At 42.1% G+C, this 25,898-nt stretch overlaps 1 protein-coding gene across 2 annotated transcripts in view; it reads right to left on the bottom strand.

Annotated features, from left to right (window-relative positions):
• Window positions 1–332: 332 nt before the first annotated feature.
• Window positions 333–25,898, bottom strand: part of LOC118396915 (S-arrestin-like) — a 37,025-nt gene continuing 11,459 nt past the window's right edge. The window contains exons 6-16 of one of the 2 annotated variants that reach the window (XM_035791306.2): window positions 22,253–22,312; window positions 22,098–22,165; window positions 20,139–20,274; window positions 3,203–3,287; window positions 3,041–3,113; window positions 2,696–2,833; window positions 2,499–2,576; window positions 2,345–2,359; window positions 2,097–2,149; window positions 1,537–1,546; window positions 333–860 (exon numbers count right to left, since the gene is read on the bottom strand). In XM_035791306.2, coding sequence (XP_035647199.1) covers window positions 770–860; window positions 1,537–1,546; window positions 2,097–2,149; window positions 2,345–2,359; window positions 2,499–2,576; window positions 2,696–2,833; window positions 3,041–3,113; window positions 3,203–3,287; window positions 20,139–20,274; window positions 22,098–22,165; window positions 22,253–22,312 — 807 coding nt within the window. In that variant the 3' untranslated portion in view covers window positions 333–769. The remainder of the gene's footprint in view (window positions 861–1,536; window positions 1,547–2,096; window positions 2,150–2,344; window positions 2,360–2,498; window positions 2,577–2,695; window positions 2,834–3,040; window positions 3,114–3,202; window positions 3,288–20,138; window positions 20,275–22,097; window positions 22,166–22,252; window positions 22,313–25,898) is intronic. The other variant, XM_035791307.2, reaches the window with a different exon arrangement.

The following is a 25,898-nucleotide window of genomic DNA, read 5'->3' as shown; positions in this document are numbered from 1 at the left end:
TAATGTTAGACAGAAAGGAAGAGGACGGTGTGCTCAGCCTAAATAGTAACTAAGTGGAAGTGCTGTTCTGTCGACGGACAGCAACAGAACAGCTTCTGTATGAAAGGTAAAGGAGAGAAAAAGACGGATAAAATGAGAAAATAGGGGAAGAGTGTGTGTTCTGTAGGAGCCAGGGTGCTTAATGTAGGGTCACTTTCTTTAAGTATCAGAAGGCAACCTTTTCTCCCATATCACACACTGGGTTTCCATCACATTAATTTAAATGTTTTTGGATGTCTGTATATGCTTGTTCTCTAAGAAAATCACAAATAAAATGTTAAAGAAAAAGTCCATAGTGATTCAGTACAGATGTATTCTGTATAACGTACAGTAAATCGATACAACAGTGAACATTACTATAAAGCATAGGCCTTGGGTCTGGATTTGTCTACAGGTATACTGAATGGCAATACCATGGCATCTACAGTAATCTTATTTTATCTATTGATTTTCCTTTATTTTACCAGGTAAGTCATGTAGAACACATCTCTTTAACAATAACGACCATACCAATATGGAGCAATGAGTCATGCAGCAAAGCAGACAAGTGACAACATTACATAAGCAGACAATTCTTAAAAGCTCTCTACATCATCTCGCCTTTCGGGTTCTTCATGACCCTCAGCATTTCAAGCTGTGACGTCCAGCTGATGTTGTACATTAGGCCTTTGGCCATGGCTCGACAGTGTGGCTGACCCATGCAAGAACTCTGCTTCCTTGGACAGCCCGCTCATGCCTCGGTGGGTGACTCATCATCGTCAGGGATGACTCCTTTCAGGTAGACCCTCTTGAACTCCTCAAACACCATGTCATCAGACTCACTGCCAGCACAGCCATAGTGTTGAGTTAACAACGATTTGAAGAGGTGGAGAAGGACAGGCACAGAGAGAGAGGGGAGAGAGAGATGGGCAGAAAGAAAGGAGAGAGAGAGAGGAGAGAGAGAAAGAGGGACACAAGGAGACATCAGTATCAGTCCAAAGAGAAAGCCAGTCAGGTCTCTCACCAGTCAGTTCTTCCTCAGTTCTTACTGACATGCATGCGCGCGCACACCCACACACACACACACACACACACATGCCCATAAACAGCGATGAGGACACAGTTTAGGAAAATTACAAATGGGACAAAGGAGGTTATAAAACTGTCTGTCACTATACCATTTCAATTTAGCCAAGTCCTATTGGACTATTGGAACAGGAGGACACACAGTGACACAAAATAGAATGCAAAACAAAAGGATCTAACACTGAATAATAGGAGCAACAGGCAAGCAGGAGGAATCACAACACAGAAATATAATATATAGAACGGACATCTACAGTCAAGTCAAAAATCTGTGATTGGCGGACTGGTGGCAATATTGAGTGTACCCATGCCAGGAAGTTAAATCTTGACGCTCAGCATTACATTTAATGGCTTTCTATTTCTATGGATCACACACACAACAAAACAGGGAGTGGCATGAAATGACATCACAACAAAACAGGAGCGGCTTACCCCTCCTTAGCTGTATAATGCAAACAGATCCAGGTATGGAAAAGGAATGGAAAGAAAGTGGTCATCATAAAGGATAACATAAAAGAATGTCATCAGAAGAGATTGTGTCCTCTCTATATAGGCCTAAATGTAATCTGGATGGAGGCGTATTAGGTATGTGTGGACATTACAAAGCTACTTGTAAGCTTGTCTACACAGCAGTGGGGTCACTGGGGTGGATTTAGTAATAAGAGGAATCAGCAATAAGACAAGCTGATTAAATACATTGGCCTCTGAACACTGCTTGAAACGGACTGCAAAACATTCTAATAGAAGCTTGACAGTGATTGTAAGGTGTGCAGTAGACAGTTATTTAAAAGGCCAGAAGATTTTCCAGACTATGTGACCTGTCCAGGGAAATCTCCCAGCCCTAGTCAGTCAATCAAGGGCTCTGAGAGGGAATGCATGGAAGGTGATGAAGGGAGAGTGAAGGGTGGTGTAGGTGGAGAGCTTTGTGAAAGACATAGTGGACATTGTGGACATAAAGAGAGAGGCTGGGGATTAAGAGGCCCTGAACTAACCTGGCTCAGGTTTAGGATGCATGAGTCGGAATGGGACCTCCACTGCAACCTCACTGGAACAAAAAATACATTCACAAAAATGAGAATAGGTATGAAATTAACTTTATTTTTTATTTCTGACTGAGTGACTGCAATGTTAAAAAAAGAAAAAAAAGAATACTTCGTAATACTTTCACCGAAAATATTAGTAAAAAAAAAAAGCCTGTGGAACCAGTTACTTAATCATATTTAGTTGAAATCAGACATACCTAGATCCCACCATCCTTTTGAGAATAGATCAGGAAAGAAGGTGATTAAATGAAGATTAAATCAAGTGGTATTATTTAGAATATTTAACATAGGATCTTAGATTATGTTGTGGTAGATTTTCTATGGCTAGCTATAGAAGATTCACATACTCACCCAGAAGCATTGAGCCTAACCACCACTTTGTAGGACACAAGCATACCCTGCACTTCCTTGAGGACTTCCTCCTTCACACTGCAGGCAGGAGAGAGCGGGAGGGGCAGGTCAGAATATTAGAGATCTTCTGCTGCCATCTTGTAAATGTAAACCGGTATGAGATCTCAGCGCAGCAGAGCGTAGTTATGCTCACTCACATGCTCGAGGAAGCGAGACAGGTGTCCTCATGCTTCAGTTTCCCATCCAGAGCAATGCCTCGTCTTTCCTTGTTCGCAGCCAATAGAGGAATGAGGGTGTACACGTTCTTCAGGGTTGTTCCAGGGGGCACTGTATCTCTGTGGGGAAACATAGGAAGACATTGCCTTATTTGTGATTCCACCAGCTTGATGATGTAACTTTATTTGACCAAAAAACTAATCACCAGCAATAAAGGTAGCATAAAGAGAAAATCTACACAGAGGTAGAAAGTTATTCAATGGGGAATGTATTTGATTAAATCCAATTAAATTGTCTGAACAAGAGACTGATTGATTGATACTTACGAGGTCTCTTCTAGGGCAACTGCCCTGACATACTTGTCATTGGAATAAAGTACCACGTTGGTCACCTGCTCCACTGTAGAAGGAGGCAGGCAGAATGAACATATATAGTAGGTCACTTCAAAACACCACACCGCCACACAACCGCAACAACAACATTCTCACCTGCAACAGTGATGTCTTTCAGTGATCTGCTGGAGCTGTTGTTGATGTAGACACTGACCTTGATTGGTTCACCATGGTAGTGTGTCTGCAGGGAGAGCGAGAGGAAGACACAGACCAAGCCACTATTAATAGAGGAATGAGGGTGTAAGTCACAAGCAAGTCTCACATCACAAGGTTCGTGTCTCAAGTCGAGGGTCAAGTCCAAGTTGTTTATTCTAAGAGCAAGTCAAGTCGAGCCAGATGTGCCCTTTAGCAAGGCACCAAAATCAACACAAAAAAATTGTGTCAGGGGTGCTGCACTGTGGCTGACCGAGTACTCCAAGGTTTGAAAGCAAGAGACACATTTTCGTAATCTGAACGGAAAATATAAGTATTCTTCTTCTTTGCTGGAATTGTGGATGCAGAGACTAATATTCCATAAGATCAACGTAATAGTATCATCAGGGGCGGACTGAAACAACAATTCAGCCTGGGGATTTGACTCCATCCCAGGCCAGCCTGTTCACGTAAACCACTAGAACGCTAATTTTGTAGGCTAACCCTATCTGTTGATGTAACGGGTACCAAACTAGTTATACATTTGGCCACTATGTTCATCTGGGAAGAAAGTTATCCACATGACAAAATACAAACATTTGGGACTGACCAATTTTCAAGGTATGCTATGGCTATGGGTGCACCCTCAAACTCTCTAGGAATAGCACATACAAATGTACAAGGCTAGACACACAAAACTATTAGCCTACACTTTTTAAAAAGAAAATGAAATATCCAGAGTTAGCTCAAATGTTCAAATTATTATCTTTATATTCAAGCATCAAGCATATCAAAAGTATCAAAAAAACTTCACACACACACACACACACACACACACACACTGAACTTGAACATAAGCTACAACAATGTAAGTAGGTATAATACAAAAGTCGAAAAAGACCTCTACAAAAAATGTAGATTACAATGTTCACTCACTGGTGTCCATAAAGCCAACAGCACAACAATAAACATGTCTATACACTGAGTCAATGAAATTGAACATTGGCTACATAACTGCAAGTATAATATGAAAGTCCAAAAAAACATGCCTCTGTAGAAAAGCTTTAACTCACAGCAAATGTTCTTTCACACTTGTCAGCCTGTTAAGGAAGAGTCATAACATAGCTACTTCAGAGTAACCAGGAAGTAATTACCACTAGTAGCAATATAATTTCAAAAAACTTGCAACTTATATGCAGCTTTGTGTCTGTGTCCTGTAGCTAAGCCCACATTTACCAACAACTAACTACACCAATCACACGTTCCATGACCTGCCTCCTCTTTCTGACCTGGTCTCGTTGAACTGACATTTGCTTATCTCTCAGAAGGGTACAGATGTCTGCTTTGCTGGCTCTGAGGAAAAAGGCTTCTGCACTTTCTCTATGGGTCTTGCTTCTCTCATGTTCCTGTACCCTCTCATGGGCATGTTTCCAGGCCTGCATGCCCCCTTTGATAAATGCACTATCACTGGCTGAAGGTTTCGCGAATTCAAGACATACTGAGCAGAACAAGGAGTGAGTTACTTCATTGTATGTCAGACATTTTCTGTTTGTGCCATCTTCGAAGTGGAATATATTGGGAATGACTGAGGGGTTTGTTTTGGGTGGTACTGAAAAAAATAAGTCAAAATCCTTGGACTGATGGGCAAAATAATAAAATGGACTTTCAGTGCTTTCGCTGTGCCTTTCAATTTTCCATGTACTGGGCTCTGAACCTCTCTCTCTCTGCACATCTGGTTGCTCTGCAGAATGAGATTAACATTGTAATTAACCTAAACGTAAACTTGTATTACTTGTGCAGTCATCGATTGTATGCTCCCCAATTACAGTCCTACTGATAACATCATAAATAAAGCACATATTAATCTAAAATCATAGCCTCCATGTTTAGGTTTGTGCTCTTCAGTTGTAGCTGAAGGTTCCTGCTCTGAGTCTGACTCTGAACTGACCACCATCTCCAGTTCTGCAGGAGCACTTGAAGCTCTAGTGATGCTGCCGTTTCCTTCTCCACCTTTGTAAAGAACATACTCTATTATCCTATTCACTATCATTAGTGTATCAGTAGGCAACATGAATACAGCTCTGGAAAAAAATAAAAAGAGTGGTCTCTTAATTTGGAGTTGTCTCTTAATTTTTCCCAGATGGTGCTAATGATCTTTGTCATTGCCTGTGCTGTGTCACACAGGCTACTACTGTGTTACGTTCATGGATGTATTATGGTTAAGTTACTGTAGCCTGTTTCGCTGTACAGTGTATGTGCACCTTCCCTAGCTTACGTGGCATGAGTCATGACCGAATACTGGCAAGTCCATAGTCTAGGTTTACTATTTTGTACTAGTTGAAACATATTGCCTTCAATGTCATATTATGATCGCTATGTTGCACTCAATGCTATGATATAATTCCTCCACGAAGACGTGCAAACTGTTTAGTCTACCGGCCGTTGTGCCACTATTTTTAGCTAGGCTACTTAGCTAGCCATGCTGTGTGTCAGTGAGTGTGGTTTAGCTAGTGTTTTTGACTGACCTGGTCCCTTACTGGTGAACATGTCGCTTATTTAGCTGCATCTGTGGCAAAGGGCCTTTCTCTTTTTTATTCTCTCCCTCTCTGCTCCACCTTTCCTCTTCTGACTGTTCATTTCACCGTGTGAATTGCCTAAAATGTTATTCGTAGAGAAGCAGGTAGACCGTTGCTATGTGCGTTGCGGAGAGACCAGATGTCATTTTTGGTGCGCACACCATTTGACGGATTTCTCAACTCATTCATGCTAGCTATATTATTGCTGGTCAAGTTGACTATTCACCGCAGGCCAAAACGTCCCTCAGGCCTCCGGGAAATGTCCCGGTGCTCCCCACGGCCAGTCCGCCATTGAGTATCATGCATATTTTGAAACTATATGCTAAACATGGAGTAAACAATGGAGCAATAGATCAATGGAGCAATAGAACCTAATATTTAGTGCTATGATGGGGGTAAACAGTTGTACAAAGCTCCTGAGGTATGTAGGTACAGTCTATTCGGAAAGTATTCAGACCCCTCAACTTTTTCCACATTTTGTTAAGTTACATCCTTATTCTAAAATGTATTAAATAAAAAGAAAATCATCAATCTACACACAATATCCGATAATGACAAAGCAAACAGTTTTACAATTTTTTGGGGCAAGTGTATTACAAATAAAAAACAGAAATAACTTATTTACATAAGTATTCATGCCCTTTGCTATGAGATTTGAAATTGAGCTCAGGTACATCTGGTTTCCATTGATCATCCTTAAGATGTTTCTACAACTTGATTAGAGTCCACCTGAGGTAAATTCAACTGATTGGACATGATTTGGAAATACATACACCTGTCTATATCAGGTCCCATACTTGACAATGCATGTCAGAGGAAAAACCAAGCCATGAGGTCAAATAAATTTTATGTAGAGCTCAGAGAGAGCATTGTGTTGAGGCACAGATATGGGAAGGGTACCAAAACATTTCTGCACTATTGAAGGTCCCCAAGAACACAGTGGCTTTCGTCATTCTTAAATGGAAGAAGATTAGAACCACCAAGACTCTTCCTAGAGCTGGTCGCCCGGCCAAACTGAGCAGTTGGGGGAGAAGGGCCTTGTTCAGGGAGGTGACTAAGAACCCGATAGTCACTCTGACAGAGCTCTAGAGTTTCTCTGTGGAGATGGGAGAACCTTCCAGAAGAACAACCATCTCTGCAGCACTCCACCAAATCAGGCCTTTATGGTAGAGTGGTCAGACAGAAGCCACTCCTCAGTAAAAGAGACTTAACAGCCTGCTTAGGAGTTTGCCAAGTGGCACCTAAAGAACTCTCCGACCACGAGAAAGAAGATTCTCTGGTCTGATGAAACTCTTTGGCCTGAATGCCAAGCGTCACATCTGGAGGAAACCTGGCACCATCCCTACAGTGAAGCACGGTGGCGGTAGCATCATGCTCTGGGGATGTATTTCAGCGGCAGGGACTGGGAGATTAGTCAGGGTTGAGGGAAAGATGAATGTAGCAAAGTACATAGATATCCTTGATTAAAACCTGCTCCAGAGAGCTCAGGTCCTCAGACTGGGGCAAAGGTTCACCTTCCAACAGGACAATGACCCTAAGCACACAGCCAAGACAACGCTGGAGTGGCTTCGGGACAAGTCTCTGAATGTCCTTGAGTGGCCCAGTCAGAGCCCGAACTTGAACCCGATTGAACATCTCTGGAGAGACCTGTATATAGCTGTGCAGCAATGCTCCCCATCCAACCTGACAGAGTTTGAGAGGATCTGCAGAGAAGAATGGGAGAAACTCTCCAAATACAGGTGTACCAAGCTTGTAGCGTCATACCCAAGAAGAGTCAATACTGCATTCGCTGCCAAAGGTGCTTCAACAAAGTACTGAGTAAAGTGTCTGTAATATTTTTTTTATTGAAAAAAAATAATAAATTAGCAAAAATTCCTAAAAACCTGTTTTTGCATTGTCATTATGGGGTAGATTAATGAGGGGGAAAAACAATTTAGTAAATTTTAGAATAAAAGAAATAGCCTCTGTATCAGTCTTAACTTGTCCTATCAGAGCAGACACTGGTAGAAGGCAAGACTGTACAGCCTCCCCTTGCGAAACCAAATTGAACATGTCTAACAGGAGCTCAGACAGGTAGAGGCCCACAGAATATAAGCACTTACTTGGAACCCTAGGACCATACAATTACCAAATTCGCAATTACAATCAATAAACTGGTTCTACAGTGTAAAAGGCCATTTCCACATCTATTGTTACATTGCTACGCACATTCGTCTTAATCAGATGAATGATTATTCATTATTATTTCAACACCATGCATACATGGAACAATAATTGTATCTTATTCAACGTTCTGGCTCCAAAGCATTGAGCGCAGGCTATGTAGCCTAGTTCTATGCACACTGAGGCACGCACGCACGCTCCTATTACGCACAACAAAATTAACAAAAATGTTAATAAATACATACAGCATTTAACAGAGTGAAGCTGTTTTTTTTGGAACAGAAGTCTCATAAGTTACAGTAGGACAGTAGGACAGTTACAGTAGGACACGGTCACACAGAACTCCTTCAAAAACCTGAGAAATATTAACAATGGAAACCATACATTGAATTAAATAAACATAACTACCTCTTGCTAACGGTCATGTGCACTATAAACATCGTGCCCACTCATAGCTGGGTAAGAAAGGAAAATGTATCGTTGGCCTATCAAACAAGAAACAGAAACATCTACGTGTTGCAAGGGCGGTATGAAAATTGAAGTGGGTCTAGGGTTTCTGGGATAATGGTGTTGATGTGAGCCATGACCAGCCTTTCAAAGCACTTCATGGCTACAGACGTGAGTGCTACGGGTCGATAGTCATTTAGGCAGTTTACCTTAGTGTTCTTGGGCACAGGTACTATGCTTAAAACATGTTGGCATTACGAACTCGGTCAGGGACAGGTTGAAAATGTCAGTGAAGACACATGCCAGTTGGTCAGTACACGTCCTGGTAATCTGTCTGGCCCTGCATTCTTGTGAATGTTGACCTGTTTAAAGGTCTTACTCACATCGGATGCGGAGAGCGTGATCATACAGTCTTCTGGAATAGTTGGTGCTCTCATGCATGTTTCAGTGCCATTTGCCTCGAAGTGAGCATAGAAGTAGTTTAGCTCATCTGGTAGGTTTGTGTCACTGGGAAGCTCTCGGCTGTGCTTCCCTTTGTAGTCTGTAATGGTTTGCAAGCCCTGCCACATCTGACGAGCGTCGGAGCCGGTGTAGTACGATTTGATCTTAGTCCTGTATTGACGCTTTGCCTGTTTGATGGTTCGTCGGCGGGCATGGCAGGATTTCTTATAAGCTTCCTTTTTAGAGTCCTGCTACTTGACAACGGCAGCTCTAGTTTTTAGCTCAGTTCGGATGTTGCCTGTAATCCATGGCGTCTGGTTGGGGTATGTACGGTCACTGTGGAGACGACATCATCGATGCACTTATTGATGAAGCCAATGACTGATGTGGTGTACTCCTCAATGCCATCGGATGAATCCCGGAACATATTCCAGTCTGTGCTAGCAAAACAATCCTGTAGCTTAACATCTGCTTCATCTGACCACTTTTTATTGATCTAGTCACTGGTGCTTCCTGCTTTAATTTCTGCTGGTAAGCAGGAATCAGGAGGATAGAATTATGGTCACCTTTGTATGTGTCTCTGTGTGTGGAGTAAAGGTGGTCCAGAGTTTTTTCCCCCTTTGGTTGTACATTCAACATGCTGATAGAAATTTGGTAAAAAGGTCCCTGTTTACTAACAGTGCCGTCTGGGTGAGCGTTTTCTTGTTTGCTTATGGCGGAATACAGATCATTCAATGCTGTCTTAGTGCCAGCCTCTGACTGAGGTGGTATGTAAACAGCTTTGAAAAATACAGATGAAAACTCTCTAGGTAGATAGTGTGGTCTACAGCTTATCATGAGATACTCTACCTCAGTTGAGCAATAGCTCGAGACTTCCTTAGATATCGTGCACCAGCAGTTATCTACAAAAATACATAGCCTGCCACCCCTTGTCTTACCAGATGCTGCTGTTATATCCTGCCGGTACAGCGTATAACCAGCTAGCTGTATGTTATGTTGATAGTGTTGCCATGACTCCGTGAAGCATAATATATTACAGTTTTCTATGCCCCAATATTACAGTCTTGAATGTCCCTTTGGTAGTCCAGTTAAGGCTAGGCAGAATACTGCCCCCTTTGGAGGAATTGCGTGCCCATAGTAAACTGAAAAAAAATCTGTCCAAAATTGCTAATATATGCATATAATAATTATTATTGGATAGAAAACACTCTAAAGCTTCTAAAACCGTTTGAATTAGGTCTGTAAGTATAGCAGAACTCACAGGCAATCTCCCAAACTATTTTTGGGAGCCTCAAACTTCGGGCAACTTTGACGTCATCGCCCCCACCCTTCCCAACCAGCTATGGATCTGGAGACACTTTCTATGTCTTCCACTAGATGTCCTCATTTAGTACAGCGTTTAATTGTGCAAATCGTGCGTGTTTTGAGCCTTTGGTAGGCAAAAGACTGAGTGTCGCGAGAAAAGTCAATGTTACGAGAGCGCGCTTTATGGAGACACGTTCCTTTGTTCCAGATCGCCTACCAAGAAGCACGTTCGTCCGAGAGATTAGATAGTTTTGTACGTTGAGAACATCCTAAAGCTTGATTCTGCACTTAGTTTGACCAGTTTAGTCGACATATAATATGTAATTTTGAAGTTTTGATGTGCAACTGTTCGTGACCAGAAGTCATTTTTGGTAGTATTTCAGCTGGAACTTGCAGCATTTGCTAATAGAAAGACACACAAATTGAAACCAAACAATGTTTCGGGTAAGTATGACTTCTTCCACTACATTATGATCGAAGACCATCAAAGGTAAGGGAATATTTATGTTGTAATTTTGTGTTTCTGTTGACTCCAACATAGGGGAGAAATATTGCTTATGTCTGAGCGCCGTCTCAGATGATTGAAAAATGAACGATTTCTGTAACGTTAAAAAGAAATGTGACAAAGCGATTGCATTAAGAAGCAGTGTATCTTTCTAACTATATGTAGAACATGTATATTTAGTCAAAGTTTATGATGTGTATTGCTGTTATCTGGCGTTATCTGGCGGAGTTATATATAATTTCTCCGGACATTGTTTAGCATTTTTTTAACATGGCCGTCAATGTAAATGGTGATTTATGGATATAAATGGCATATTATTGAAAAAAACAAATGTACTGTGTAACATGTCCTATTACTGTCATCTGATGAAGATTTTCAAAAGGTTAGTGAATTATTTTTCTTTTAATCCTGCGTGTCTTTGGTGGTGGTTTGACATAAATATGTGCTATGTTTTCGCCGTAAAACATTTTAGAAATCTGACTCGCTGGGTAGATGAACAAGGTGTTTATCTTTCATTTGAGCTATTGGACTTGTTAATATGTGGAGGTTAAATATTTCTAAGAATATTTTTGCATTTTTGCATTCCTAGGGGAACGTGAACAAGTTAATGTTGCGCCTAGGTCATCTATTTATTCTCCAAAGATTGCACGTTTGCTAGCAGAATGGAAGGAAGCGGGGGTTTATTTTTCCTTCTCCTCCTCTTCAAGCAGATCACGGGGATCTGGGCCTGTTCCCCAGAAAGCAGTATATCGTTAGCGTTGGGCTCGTAAGACTCGTTAAAGTAAAAAAAGGATTCTGTCAGTCCGTGGTGAGTAATCGCAGTCCTTATGTCCGGAAGTTATTTTCGGTCATAAGAGACGGTACCGGCAACATTATGTACAAAATAAGCAAAAAAAACTAGTTACAGAAAACACAAATTAACGAACAAAAGAACACAAAATCCATCGGATTTAGTGATCACAATATAGTAACCATATCTAGTAACACCAAAGTTCCAAAGGCTGGGACTAATATAGTGTATAAGAGGTCATACAATAAGTTTTGTAGTGATTCATATTTGGGGGACTGCTGATGCATGTAGAAAACACTACAAGAAACATACAAGGTCCAATTCCTCATTAAGCCCTTGGGGGTGTAGAATCTTTATATTTTTTTTATATTTTATTTTTGCATTTTCCAATTAAGAACATTCAAAACAAAAGTGAAACGATATTAGACAACGATAGGACAAAGTGACAGTAACAGACGAGCGTAACAAAAATAAATAATAATAATTATATAAACAAACATACAATAAGAAAAGAAAAATAACGAGACATGCCGTAGGCTACATATTATACATTACGTGTGAAACATTATGTGAGGATTATATATAGATTCAATCAATGAGACGTGGGGGAGATTCTCCATATAGTCAATAAAAGGTTGCCAAATTCTGTAAAATGTCTTTAACTTATTCCTCAAGCAGTAAGTGATTTTCTCCAAAGGGATACAACTATTAACTTCCGATAGCCACATTGCAACTGGCAGGGAGGAATCCAATTTCCATTTCAAGGCAATACATTTCTTGGCAATCGCTAGCAATATTTCTGTTAGCTTTAAAGTATGGCTTTGCCTAAGATTGGTGTTAGTAATGTTACCCAGTAGACAGACCTCCGGGTCTAAAGGGAATGCAACCCCGTGAATTGAGGATATGGTATCGCATACCCCCTGCCAGAAACCGTGTAGTTTTGAACACTGCCAAGTGGAATGGAGGAATGTTCCTTCATCTGAGCCACATCTAAAACATAGGGAGGAGATATCTGGGTTGAACCTGTGCAGTCTAGATGGGGTGATATAGAGCTGATGGAGGAAATTAAACTGGATCAGTCTGTATCTGGAGTTCAATGTGGATGTAACACCATAGGTCACTCCATAGATCCTCATCAAGATCAATACCCAGATCCTTCTCCCATCTAAGTCGGGGTTTATCTAGCCCAGGCTGTGTTAGTCCTGACATAAGAGCATTGTAAACACGGGAAATGGTCTTGAACAGTGGTTGGTCTGCGTGGCAGAGTTGTTCAATAGGGGACATCTTAGGTAGGTTCCATTGTCCCTTGAGAGTCACCCTAATAAAGTTTTGTAGTTGTAGGTAGCTAAATAAGTCCCTGTTAGGCAAGTGGTATTTCTGTTTCAGCTGATCAAAAGACATAAGAACTCCCTCCTTGTAACAATGTTCCAGAAGAGTGATCCCCTTATCAGACCATGGTCTAAAGTTACTATTCTGGAAAAACATAGGGATCAATCTATTGTTCCATAAAGGGGTTTTAGGGGAAAGGAATCCCCCTCGTCCGAACAGCTCATGCAGTCTGCACCATGCCAGGACAGAATGTATGATTAAAGGGTTGTCTGTGATGGTTTTTATAGATTTTCTGTCATCATTTACCTCAAGCTTTTCAATGTTCAACCATGAGGGAGAGGGACCATTGTCAAACCTCTTAGCCAGAAACCTAGACTGTGCAGCCCAGTAGTACATTATAAAATTGGGGAGGTTTAAGCCCCCTTGACTGTAATCAAGGGTCAGTTTATCCAGGCCAACCGTAGGGGTCCACCTCAAAGCCATGTATGTCAGGGCACGTTCTAATAGCCTCAGCCAACGGTTCGATGGCGAGGGCAAAGAGGTGGGGGCTAATTGGGCAACCTTGTCTGTTCCCCCTATAAAGAGGGAAAGAGGAGGAAGTAATCCCATTGGTAGCAATCCTAGCTTTAGGAGATTTGTAGAGTGATTTTATCAAATTTACAAACACGGTACCTAAACCTTTTCCAGGATAGGGTAAGAAGGGTAAGTAATCCTTTCAACCCAAAAAAGATTTAGATGCAAGGGGACTGTTCCACTGGTATGTCATAAGGTGTATGCACCAATTTGTAAGAACCTTCTGAGATAAGAGCGACAAATGACTTAAATGTAAATGTAAATGTAAACCAACTTTTCCAAGACGCAAAGAGGAATGGCCATTCAACCCAATCAGTCTCTTAGATAGCAGACTTGCGACCAGGTTTTTGTTTTTGTTAGCAAGGTGAATTGGTCAAAGAACCTTCTGAGATTATTGGGGACAATCCTTTAATTATGAAGCCAGTCTGATCTGGGTTGACCAACAGGGGAAGACATGACTCCAGTCTCTTAGATAGCATCTTGGTGACCAGTTTACAATCTGTGTTAAGGAGGGAGATTGGTCTATAGGAGGCCACTTTAGCGGGTTGTATGCACCATGACTGTGTGGATTACAGTAATCATTGCTTGAGAGAAGGACTCTGGAAAGCAGTTGTCTTCTCTGGCTTTTTTAAGTACCTCCATAAGGTAGGGGACCAACAGCTCCCTAAATTCTTTATAGAACTCTGGAGGGAAGCCATCCTCCCCAGGAGATTCATTAGAAGGTAAGGATTTAATGGCCTCCAACAATTCAGGAACTGAGAAGTGTTCATTCAGGCGCTCGCTGTCTTCCCCTGACAGGCATGGGAGGTTGAGAGAGGAGAGAAAGGAGTCGATCTCTGATAGATCATCGCTTGATTGGGAAGTGTAGAGGTCTTCATAGTATTTCTTAAAAGTATTATTAATTTCAGTAGGGTCGAAAGATCTCATTAGTAAGAGTTTCTATGGCATTAATTGTCCTCTTACTTTCCTCTGCTTTCAGTTGCCATGCCAATACTTTGTGAGCTTTCTCTCCAAGCTCATAATAACGCTGTTTTGATTTAGTGATGGCCCTCTCAGCTTGATATGTGTTCAGAATATTATATTTAAGTTTTTTATTTACCAAAAGCCTGTATAGATCTTTAGTCGGGCCTCTTTGGTAGGTTCTCTAGCTCTGAGATTTCAGATTCAAGAGCACTCAGTTCCGCACCGTGTTTTTTCTTCAGCCCTTTAGTATAGGAAATAATCTGTCCCCTCAGATAGGCCTTCAATGTGTCCCAAAGAATGAAGCTGTCAGGAGCAGAGGGTTTGTTTGTCAAAGTAAAAATATTGATCTGCTCTTTGATGAATGCACAAAATTCAGGTTGCTTTAGAAGTGTAGAATTTAGTCTCCATCTATATGCTCCATTTACCTTGGTAGGAATGGAGATTGATAATACCAGAGGAGAATGGTCACTAAGCAATCTGGAGAGATACTCAACATCTAACACTATGAAACAGTTGTGTCGAAAGTAAAAAGTTATCTATGCGTGTGTGTGTCCTGTGGGTGTAACTGTCTCCAGATGTCTAGTAAATTGAGATCTTTCATGAATGACATGGTGAGCTTGCCGGCTTTGGTAAGAAGTGAGGGTTTATCAGACGACCTATCAAGAACTGTATCTAAGCAAAAACTCCTCCAACCAGTAGCCATCCTAGTGGTGCTTGAGCAACCTGAAGGAAGACATTCTGAATAAACATATGGTCATCGAAGTTGGGAGCATAAATATTCAATAGGGTCCAAGACTCTGAAAACATATGCCCCTGCACCAAAACAAACCTGCCAGAGGGATCAGAGATGGTGTTGTTGACGCAGAAGGGGATGTGTCTACTTATCAAAATTGCAGTTCCTCTTGCGTTGGAGTTAAAAGAGGATGCAAAAACTTGTCCTACCCATTCCCTCTTCAATTTCTTGTGTTCACTGGCTGTAAGATGTGTTTCTTGTAAAAACACAATGTCAGCCTTTAATTTCTTAAGGTATGTATAGACTATTTTCCTTTTAAATCGGGCTGTTAAGACCTTTTACGTTGAATGTGACATATTTTAGTGGATTAACCATAGGTTGGGTTTCAAATATGTAATTGAATAGAAATCTATCATATGCAGATAATTAGGAAATGTTTCAACTTTGGTTTGAGCACAAAAGTGACCTGTCTGTCTCTTTAGGAAGGAAACAATAAACATAGAAAAAATGAAGAAAAACAATTATAAAAATCCCACCCACCCCGATTGTCAGACTAAAACAACAATCCCAACAATCAAACATGAATACACTTGTAGAGATACGTTGCTGCTCGCTTTTCATCTAGCTCTTACTAGCTAAACCTTGGCGTAAACTAAAACCTGCGAGCTCTCTAAATTGAGAATAAACGTTGTGAATAGATATTTATGGCTGAATATTTACTGCCCACGGTAAGGGATGCTTGAGTCTATTTTCGAAAGATGAACATAAATGAGGGGGAAAGCAGTGGGCCTAAACCCACTTATTGCTTCGTCCAGTAGATATGGAATAAACCAAAATATACTCTCCTGTAAATGTAATAGAACTCACCCCGGGAAGATACGGTTAGTTGAAAATGTACAAATCAATTATAGTGACCGGGAGATACCAGCAGTTCAATCCGGATAAGAGAAAACAAACGAACTGCATTTTATCCCCCAGAGAGACCGTCCTGGCTCAGACGTTGCTCAGTTCTTTGAGAAAAGTGTGCACTTCTCCCGGTGTGTTGAAGAGATGGCTTCGGCCTTTGTACTGAACTTTCATCCGCGCAGGGTGGATGAGGTAGCCGGTGATGTTCTTCTCCTTCAGTGCTTTGGCGGCTGGTCTGAACTGCTTGCGGCGTCTGGCGAGATCCGCTCTCATATCTGGGAAAAGGCTGACCCTCTTTCCATCGATGGTGATGTCCCCTTTGGCTCTTTCGAGTTGCAGTATCTTCTCTCTGTCTTGGAAACGGAGGAACCTGATCAGGACGGCTCGTGGGGGCTCATCTGGCCGGGGTTTCGGCGCAGATGTTCTGTGGGCGCGTTCGATTTCCAGCGGCTTGGTGAAGTTGATTATGCCTAGGACCTCCGGGATCTATTGAGTGAAGAAACGGACCGGGTCACGGCCCTCGCTGTCCTCTTTCAATCCCACCACACGGATATTACTACGTCTACTCTGGTTCTCCATCTGATCTACCTTGTTTTTGAGGTAGGCATTGTCCTTTTGCAGTTGTATCAAGACCTGGTCATGTCTAGCGATGGTATCTTCAACTGTGCTAATGCGCAACTCTGCCTCAGTCGTTCTCAAAAGGAGATCATTCATGGAGGATTTCAGGTCGTCAATGGAAGAATGGAGTTCAGCCGATTTCTTATCAATTTTCAGAGAAAGACCTCTGTTACCATCCTGAATTTCCCAGAGGAGAGTAGCCAGCATGTCGGCAGGCTCGCAAGAGGCTGCTGAGAGCAACAGTCTGGAACTGTCGTCTGCGTTATGAGGGCTAATGCTAATCTTGCTAGCTGTAGCGTTATCGTTATCTTGGGAATCAACAACGTTTTGGTTGTCCTTCTTGCCTCTCGGTCGGAGGTCCATGGCTCTTTGGGAAGGTAAGTACTTGACAATTTATCAGCCGATGTTAGAATATTGTTTCAACGTTGTTATTTAGGTAAAAATAGAATAAATTTGAAGAGCTCGGTTTGTCAACGTCTGCTCAGCTCCGCGTGCTCAGCTCCACGTGCTCCCCGGGTGTAGAATCTTTAAGTGGAAGATCCATCGGACTTCACACTGGAGAAGGCACTCATCCATATTGCGGCATCTGCGGCTTGAGAAAACTTGGTCAATGGCACAGAATGTAAGATCAGTCACAGCATGATTAGCCTCATGAAAATGTCTGGCCACTGGTGATTTTAGGTAGTTTCTTCAGATGGCACTGCAATGCTTGTTGATGCGTAAAAGCCAATTTATGCTTGATCTGATGAATGTGGTCGGAGGCTTCATATGAAGGGTGTAACGCAATTGCGGAGCCTTCGGAGGCACACATCGGCCATATCAAGAACTGTACCGCATCGCTGTGAATCTCTCAAATTTTGTAACAATGCGGAGAGCTCTGTATAGCTCCTTATTGACAAGCTATAGGACAAAATGCTCTCTCCATACAATTTGCGCTGCACCCTATCCTACAGCTGTACAGCAATCTGTTCGCTAGCTCACCCGACCTGTGTGATTGACATTTTGCTTGTCCAATCAGAGGAGCAAGTCTGCGTTTCACTAGCTAATTTGTTGCATTTTTTTTGTTGCAAGGGAGACATTGAGGCAACAATCTCTTGCTGCATGCAGAGTAATCCACATAAATGCTGTGCCACAAAATGAGTAACAAAACATTGCAAAACCTGGCCAGATGACATTTTTAGTCATTGGTCTTAAGTCAAAGTCGTCTCTCAAGTTATTTTATATCAAGTCAAGACTCAAGTCATCAAATGTATACTGAGTACACAACTCTGGAAAGAGAGAGTGAGAGTGAGAGTGGCAGACAGACAGTTATGACAGTTTCATTAGGTTTTGGTTTCATTTTCATTTGAAGAGTTTGATTCCAAAACACTATATATCCATTTAAAATAGCTTTTATTGTTTTAAAGAACTTATGTAAGAGACTGGTGTGTTTTTTCACCACCTTTTCAATGCATGGGGTTGCTCAATGGCATACATGTATTTGATTGAAATCTATCACAACGGTTTCATTTCAGAGAGAAAAATAATCAGGTTTTGTTGCAAAACCCTATAAAAACCCTTTTACACACTACATTTTTTATAAAGAACTGTACAAATTATACATGTATGACATCTTGATACAGTACCAGTCAAAGGTTTGGACACACCAACTCATTTAATAGTTTTTCTTTATCTTTTACTATTTTCCACATTTTAGAATAATAGGGAAGACATTACAACTATGAAACAACACAATCATGTAGTAACCAAAAAAAGTGTTAAACAAATAAAAAAAATATATATATTTGAGATTCTTCAAAGTAGCCACCCTTTGCCTTGATGACAGCTTTGTACACTCTTGGCATTCTCTCAACCAGCAAAAGCCTTGAAGGAGTTCCCATGTATGCTGAATTTGTTCTAAAACGAATTGCCTAGTTAAATAAAGGTTCATTTTTTAAAAAATCCTTCACTCTGTGGTCCAACTCATCCCAAACCATCTCAATTGGTTTGAGGTCAGGTGATTGTGGAGGCCAGGTCATCTGATGCAGCACTCAATCACTCTCCTTCTTGGTGAAATAGCCCTTACACAGCCTGGAGGTGTGTTTTGGGTCATTGTCATGTTGAAAAACAAATTATAGTACCACTAGGCGCAAACCAGATGGGATGTCGTATCACTGCAGAATGCAGTGGTAGCCATGCTTGTTAAGTGTGCCTGCAAAGCACCCCAACACCATAACACCTCCTCCTCCATGCTTCACAGTGGGAACCACACATGCGGAGATAATCCGTTCACCTAATCTGCATTTCACAAAGACACGGCAGTTGGATCCAAAAACGTCAAATTTGGACTCATCAGACAAAAAGACAGATTTCCACTGGTCTAATGTCCATTGTTCTTGTTTCTTGGCCAAAGCAAGTCTCTTCTTCTTATTGGTGGCCTTTAGTAATCATTTCTTTGCAGCAATATGACCATGAATTTCGCTACACTCGCAAGCATTTCGCTACACTTGCATTAACATCTGCTAACCATGTGTATGTGACAAATAAAAATTAGATTTGAATGCCTGATTCATGCAGTCTCCTCTGAACAGTTGATGTTGAGATGTGTCTGTTACTTGACCTTTGTGAATCATTTATTTGGACTGAAATCTGAGGTGGAGTTAACTCTAATGAACTTAATTATCCTCTGCAGCAGAGGTAACCACCCCTACCTTGTCACAACACAGCTGACTGGCTCAAACGCATTAAGAAGGAAAGAAATTCCATAAATCATCTTTTAACAAGGCACACTTGTTAATTGAAATGCATTCCAGGTGACTACCTCATGACGCTGATTGAGAGAATACCAAGAGTGTGCAAAGCTGGCTACTTTGAAGAATCTAAAATATATGTTATTTCATAGTTTTGTTGTCTTCCCTATTATTCTACAATGTAGAAAATAGTGTCCAAACTTTTGACTGGTACTACAGTAGATGCATATATTTTTTTATGAAACAATACAGTAATATGAGATCTGTATGTAAAATATTAACATTTTACATACTAGTCATTTAGCGGATCCTCTTATCCAGAGCAACTTATAGTGATCTTTAGATCACTCGGCGAGACAACCACAGATCACAGTCACATATACAGGATACAAATGTTCCATTCCAGCCACATTGGGATTTCAAAATTCAGCAGAGGGCCACAGAGATGTTTTTCAGCACTGATTAGTTCGTAAAAAGCCATTTGCAGGCCAGAAAAATGGCAGTTATTTGAAAACATATTGGTGCATTATAATTTCTACACCCCATGATTTTAATACACATCTAAAATGTATCAATAAAAAAAATCTGAGAACAGTAATATTTTACACACACACATGAAGGTACATATAACCAAACATTTCTGATGAAAAAATAAATGTGAAAGCTTGGTGGATAAAGCACTTTGGAACTAAACTCCTCATTTTAAATCTTGCCTTTCCAGGGCTGCTGTCACTCCCCTATGTTCAAAGTTTTTCTCCTACAATTCTAGCCCATGGTGAGGAACTGATGCTGACTTATTGGTTTCTCTGAAGGAAAACTTACCTCTTTCTCCAGGCTGACCTGCATATGCAGGGGTTTGTCCGACATGAGGAACTCACAGGTGATCTCTGAGGACGGGATGGTTTTACTATCCTCCGGTGCGTATTGGATCTTACGGATGGCCAGACGCACAGAGCTCCTGTGGGAGACAAAGTGCAACAATCAGTAAGTAGCCTGGTGGCTTGGTGAAGAATTGTCATGCAGTTTAACACTAGATTCTGAAATGCAATGACCTGGACCTGTAGTGCAGTAAACCAGAATACACAAATATCCAGAGAAACTAAAGACAATATAAAATCAGCAAAAAAAGAAGCGTCCCTTTCTTTCAAAGATAATGGTAAAAATTCACATAACTTCACATATCTTCACTGTAAAGGGTTTAAACACGGTTTTACATGCGTGTTCAATGAACGGTAAAAAATGACTGAACATGCACCTGGGAACGATCGTTAAGACAATAACAGCTTACTGACGGTAGGCAATTAAGGTCACAGTTATGAAAACTTAAGACACTAAAGAGGCCTTTCTACTGATTCTGACAAACAACAAAAGAAAGATGCCAAGGGTCCCTGCTTATCTGCAAGAACATGCCTCAGGCATGCTGCAAGGAGGCATGAGGACTGCAGATGTGGCCAGGGCAATAAATTGCAATGTCCGTACTGTGAGATGCCTAAGACAGCGCTTACAGGGAGACGGGACGGTCAGCTGATCGTCCTCACTGAGGCAGACCATGTGTAACAACACCTGCACAGGATCGGTACATCCGAGCATCACACCTGCAGGACAGGTACAGGATGGCAACAACAACTGCCCAAGTTACACCAGGAACACATAATCCCTCCATCAGTGCACAGACTGTCTGCAATAGATTGAGAGAGGTTGGACTTGTAGGCCTGTTGTAAGGCCAGTCCTCACCAGACGTCACCAGCAACAACGTCGCCTATGGGCACAAACCCACCGTCGCTGGACCAGACAGGACTAGCAAAAGTAAACTTCACTGACGAGTCGCGGTTTTGTCTCACCAGGGGGGATGGTCGGATTTGCGTTTATCGTCGAAGGAAGAGAGCGTTACACCGAGGCCTGTACTCTGGAGCGGGATCGATTTGGGGGTGGTGGATACGTCATGGTCTGGGGCGGTGTGTCACAGAATCATCGGACCAAGCTTGTTGTCATTGCAGGCAATCTCAGCGCTGTGCGTTACAGGGAAGACATCCTCCTCCCTCTTGTGGTACCCTTCCTGCAGGCTCATCCTGACATGACCCTCCAGCATGACAATGCCACCAGCCATACTGATCGTTCTGTGCGTGATTTCTTGCAACACATGAATGTCAGTGTTCTGCCATGGCCAGCGAAGAGCCCGGATCTCAATCCCATTGAGCACGTCTGGGACCTGTTGGATCAGAGGTTGTGGGCTACGGCCATTCCCCCCAGCAATGTCCAGGAACTTGCAGGTGCCTTGGTGGAAGAGTGGGGTAACATCTCACAGCAAGAACTGGCAAATCTGGTGCAGTCCATGAGGAGGAGATGCACTGCAGTACTTAATGCAGCTGGTGGCCACACCAGATACTGACTGTTACTTTTTTTGCCCCTCTCCCCTTCTTCAGGGACACATTATTACATTTCTGTGGAACTTGTTCAGTTTTTGTCTCAGTTGTTGAATCTTGTTATGTTCATACAAATATTTACACATGTTAAGTTTGCTAAAAAAACGCAGTTGACAGTGAGAGGACGTTTATTTTTTTGCTGGGTTTAGTATATGAATTGGGAAGGTGGAACTGCACTGTACTTCAACAGGCTGTATCACAACAGGACGTGATTAGGAATTCCATAGGGCGGCGCACAAATGGCCCAGCGCCATCCGGATTTGGCCGGTGTAAGCTGTCATTGAAAGTAAGAATTTGACTTGCCTAGCCAAATAAGGGTTAAATAAAATATAATGTTTGTTTCTGAGTCTGAACTTACCGCTTTTCGATTTTCTCGTCTTGGTTCTCAGCACAGAAAGCCTTTACTTCGAATTCGACAGCGCAGCGCTGTGAAGAGAGGAGGTTGAGAATTTAGAATACCATACAGCGCACATGAATTGAGGTAGAAAGGCTGCTGCTGGCTGTGTTACTCACCTTGCCCACATCGGATGGAGCTGGCTGCAGACACACAGAGCACGGCAGGTTGTCTGGGAACTGAAAGACACAGAACACATCATGCTGTCAACTTCGGCAGAACTACGTCACACCCACTACGTACTACTATCAGTCTGTTACAGTGTCACATCACTACTTCCTATGGTCAGTCTGTTACAGTGTCACATCACTACTTCTTATGGTCAGTCTGTTACAGTGTCACATCACTACTTCCTATGGTCAGTCTGTTACAGTGTCACATCACTACTTACTATATGGTCAGTCTGTTGCTGTGGCACATCCACTACTTACAATCCAAGCTTGATGCCCTCAGTCTCACACAAATTATAAATGAACCTACCAGGTACAACCACAAATCACTAAACACGGGCACCCTCATAGATATTATCCTAACTAACTCGCCCTCCAAATACACCTCTGCTGTTTTCAACCAAGATCTCAGCGATCACTGCCTCATTGCCTGCATCCGTCTGCGGTCAAACGACTACCCCTCATCACTGTCAAACGCTCCCAAAAACACTTCAGTGAAAAGGCTTTCTAATTGACCTGGCCGGGGTATCATGGAATGACATTGACCTCATCCCGTCAGTAGAGGATGCCTGGTTATTCTTTAAATAAGCATGCTCCATTCATAAAAAATGTAAACAGGAATAGATATAGCCCTTGGTTCACTCAAGACCTGTCTGCCCTTGACCAGCAAAAAAACATCCTGTGGTGTTCTGCATTAGCATCGAATAGCCCCTGTGATATGTAACTTTTCAGGGAAGTTATGAACCAATATACACAGGCAGTTAGGAAAGCTAAGGCTAGCAGAAATGTGCATCCTGTAGTACAAACTACAAAACTTTCTGAGACACTGTAAAGTCCATGGAGAATAAGAGCACCTCCTCCCAGCTGCCCACTGCACTGAGGCTAGGAAACACTGTCACTACCGATAAATCCACTATAATTGAGAATTTCAATAAGCATTATTCTACGGCTGGCCATGCTTTCCACCTGGCTACCCCTACCCCGGTCAATTGCCCGGCACCCTCCAAAGCAACCCGCCCAAGCCCCCACCATTAATCCTTCACCCAAATCCAGCTAGCTGATGTTCTGAAAGAGATGCAAAATCTGGACCCATACAAATCAGCCAGACAAGAAAATCTGGACCCTCTCTTTCTAAAATCATCTGCCAAAATTGTTGCAAACCCTTTTAATAGCCTGTTCAAACTCTCTTTCGTATCGTCTGAGATTCCCAGAGATTGGAAAGCTGCCGCTGTCATCCCCCTCTTCAAAGGGGGAGACACTCTAGACCCAAACTGCCACAGACCTATACCTATCCTATCTTTATAAGGTCTTAGACCACCGTACCTTCTCCGCTATGCAACCTGGTTTCCGAGCTGGTCATGAGTGCACCTCAGCCACGCTCAAGGTCCTAAACGATATTCTAACTGCCATCGATAAGAGACATTACTGTGCATCGACTGCCATCGACCTGGCCAAGGCCTTCGACTCTGACAATCACCACATTCTTATCGGCAGACTCAACAGCCTTGGTTTCGCAAATGACTGCCTCGCCTGGTTCACCAATTACCTCTCAGACAGAGTTCAGTGTGTCAAGTCGGAGGGCCTGTTGTCCGGACCTCTGGCGGTCTCTATGGGGGTGCCACAGGGTTCAATTCTCGGGTCGACTCGCTTCTCTGTATACATTAATGATGTCGCTCTTGCTGCTGGTGATTCTCTGATCCACCTCTACGCAGACGACACTATTCTGTATACTTATACTTCTGGCCCTTCTTTGGACTCTGTGTTAACTAACCTCCAGACAAGCTTCAATGCCATACAACTCTCCTTCTGTGGCCTCCAACTGCTCTTAAATGCAAGTGAAACTAAATGCATGCTCTTCAAGCGATCGCTAGCCACACCTGCCCGCCCGCCGAGTATCACTACTCTGGATGGTTCTGACTTAGAATATGTGGACAACGACAAATAACTAGGTGTCTGGTTAGACTTTAAACTCTCCTTCCAGACTCACATTAAGCATCTCCAATCCAAAATTAAATCTAGAATCGGCTTCCTATTTCACAACAAAGCATCCTTCACTCATGCTGCCAAACATACCCTCGTAAAACTGACCATCCTACCGATCCTCGAATTCGGTGATGTCAGTTACAAAATAGCCCCCAACACTCTACTCAACAAATTGAATGTAGTCTTTCACAGTGCCATCCGTTTTGTCACCAGAGCCCCATATACAACCCACCATTCCGACCTGTACGCTCTCGTTGGCTGACCCTCGCTTCATACTCGTCGCCAAACGCACTGGCTTCAGGTCATCAACAAGTCTCTGATAGGTAAGGCCCCGCCTTATCTCAGCTCAATGGTCACCATAGCAGCACCCACCCATAGCACACGCTCCAGCAGGTATATCCAGCAGGTATATCTCTCTAGATTCCTTCCAGTTCTCTGCTGCAAATGTCGGGAATGATTTGCAAAAATTCCTGAAGCTGGAGACTCTTACCTCCCTCTAGCTTTAACCACCAGCTGCCTGAGCAGCTCACAGATCACTGCACCTGCACATAGCCCATCTGTAAATAGCTCATCCAACTACCTCATCCTCATACTGTATTTATTTATTAATCTTGCTCCTTTGCACCCCTGTATCTCTACTTTCACATTAATTTTCTGCACATCAATCACTCTAGTGTCAAATTGGAATATTGCAATTACTTCGCCACCACGGCCTATTTATTGCCTGCGTATAGATTTTCTTCAACTGTATTATTGACTGTATGTTTTGATCATTCCATGTGTAACTCTGTTGTTGTATGTGTTGAACTGCTTTGCTTTATTCTTATCCAGGTCGCAGTTGAAAATGAGAACTTGTTCTCAACTTGCCCACCTGGCTAAATAAAGGTCAAATAAAATAAAATAAAAAACACTTACTACTTTCAGTCTGTTATAGTGTCACACCCACTATTTACTAATGTCAGATTATTAGAACATTACATCACTACTTACTACTGTCAGTCTGTTACAGTGTCACATCACTACAGTCAGTCTGTTACAGTGTCAAATCACTACTTTCTACAATCAGTCTGTTACAGTTTCACATCCACTACTTACAACAGTCAGCCTGTTATAGTGTCACATCACTACAGTCATTCAGTCTGTTAGTGTCATATCCACTACTTACTAATGTCAGATTATTAGAACATTACATCACAATTTACTACTGTCAGTCTGTTACAGTGTCATATCACTACTTACTCCTGTCAGTCTGTTACAGTGTCACATCACTACTTACTCCTGTCAGTCTGTTACAGTGTCAAATCACAACTTACTACTGTCAGTCTGTTAGTGTCACATCACTACTTACTACTGTCAGTCTGTTAGTGTCATATCACTACTTACTACTGTCAGTCTGTTACAGTGTCATATCACTACTTACTACTGTCAGTCTGTTACAGTGTCATATCACTACTTACTACTGTCAGTCTGTTACAGTGTCATATCACTACTTACTACTGTCAGTCTGTTACAGTGTCATATCACTACTTACTACTGTCAGTCTGTTACAGTGTCATATCACTACTTACTACTGTCAGTCTGTTACAGTGTCATATCACTACTTACTACTGTC

The sequence above is a fragment of the Oncorhynchus keta genome, chromosome 18 (assembly GCF_023373465.1).
Source record: "Oncorhynchus keta strain PuntledgeMale-10-30-2019 chromosome 18, Oket_V2, whole genome shotgun sequence".
In the NCBI taxonomy this organism is placed as follows: Eukaryota; Metazoa; Chordata; class Actinopteri; order Salmoniformes; family Salmonidae; genus Oncorhynchus; species Oncorhynchus keta.
This window is presented reverse-complemented; position numbering and strand designations above follow the sequence as displayed.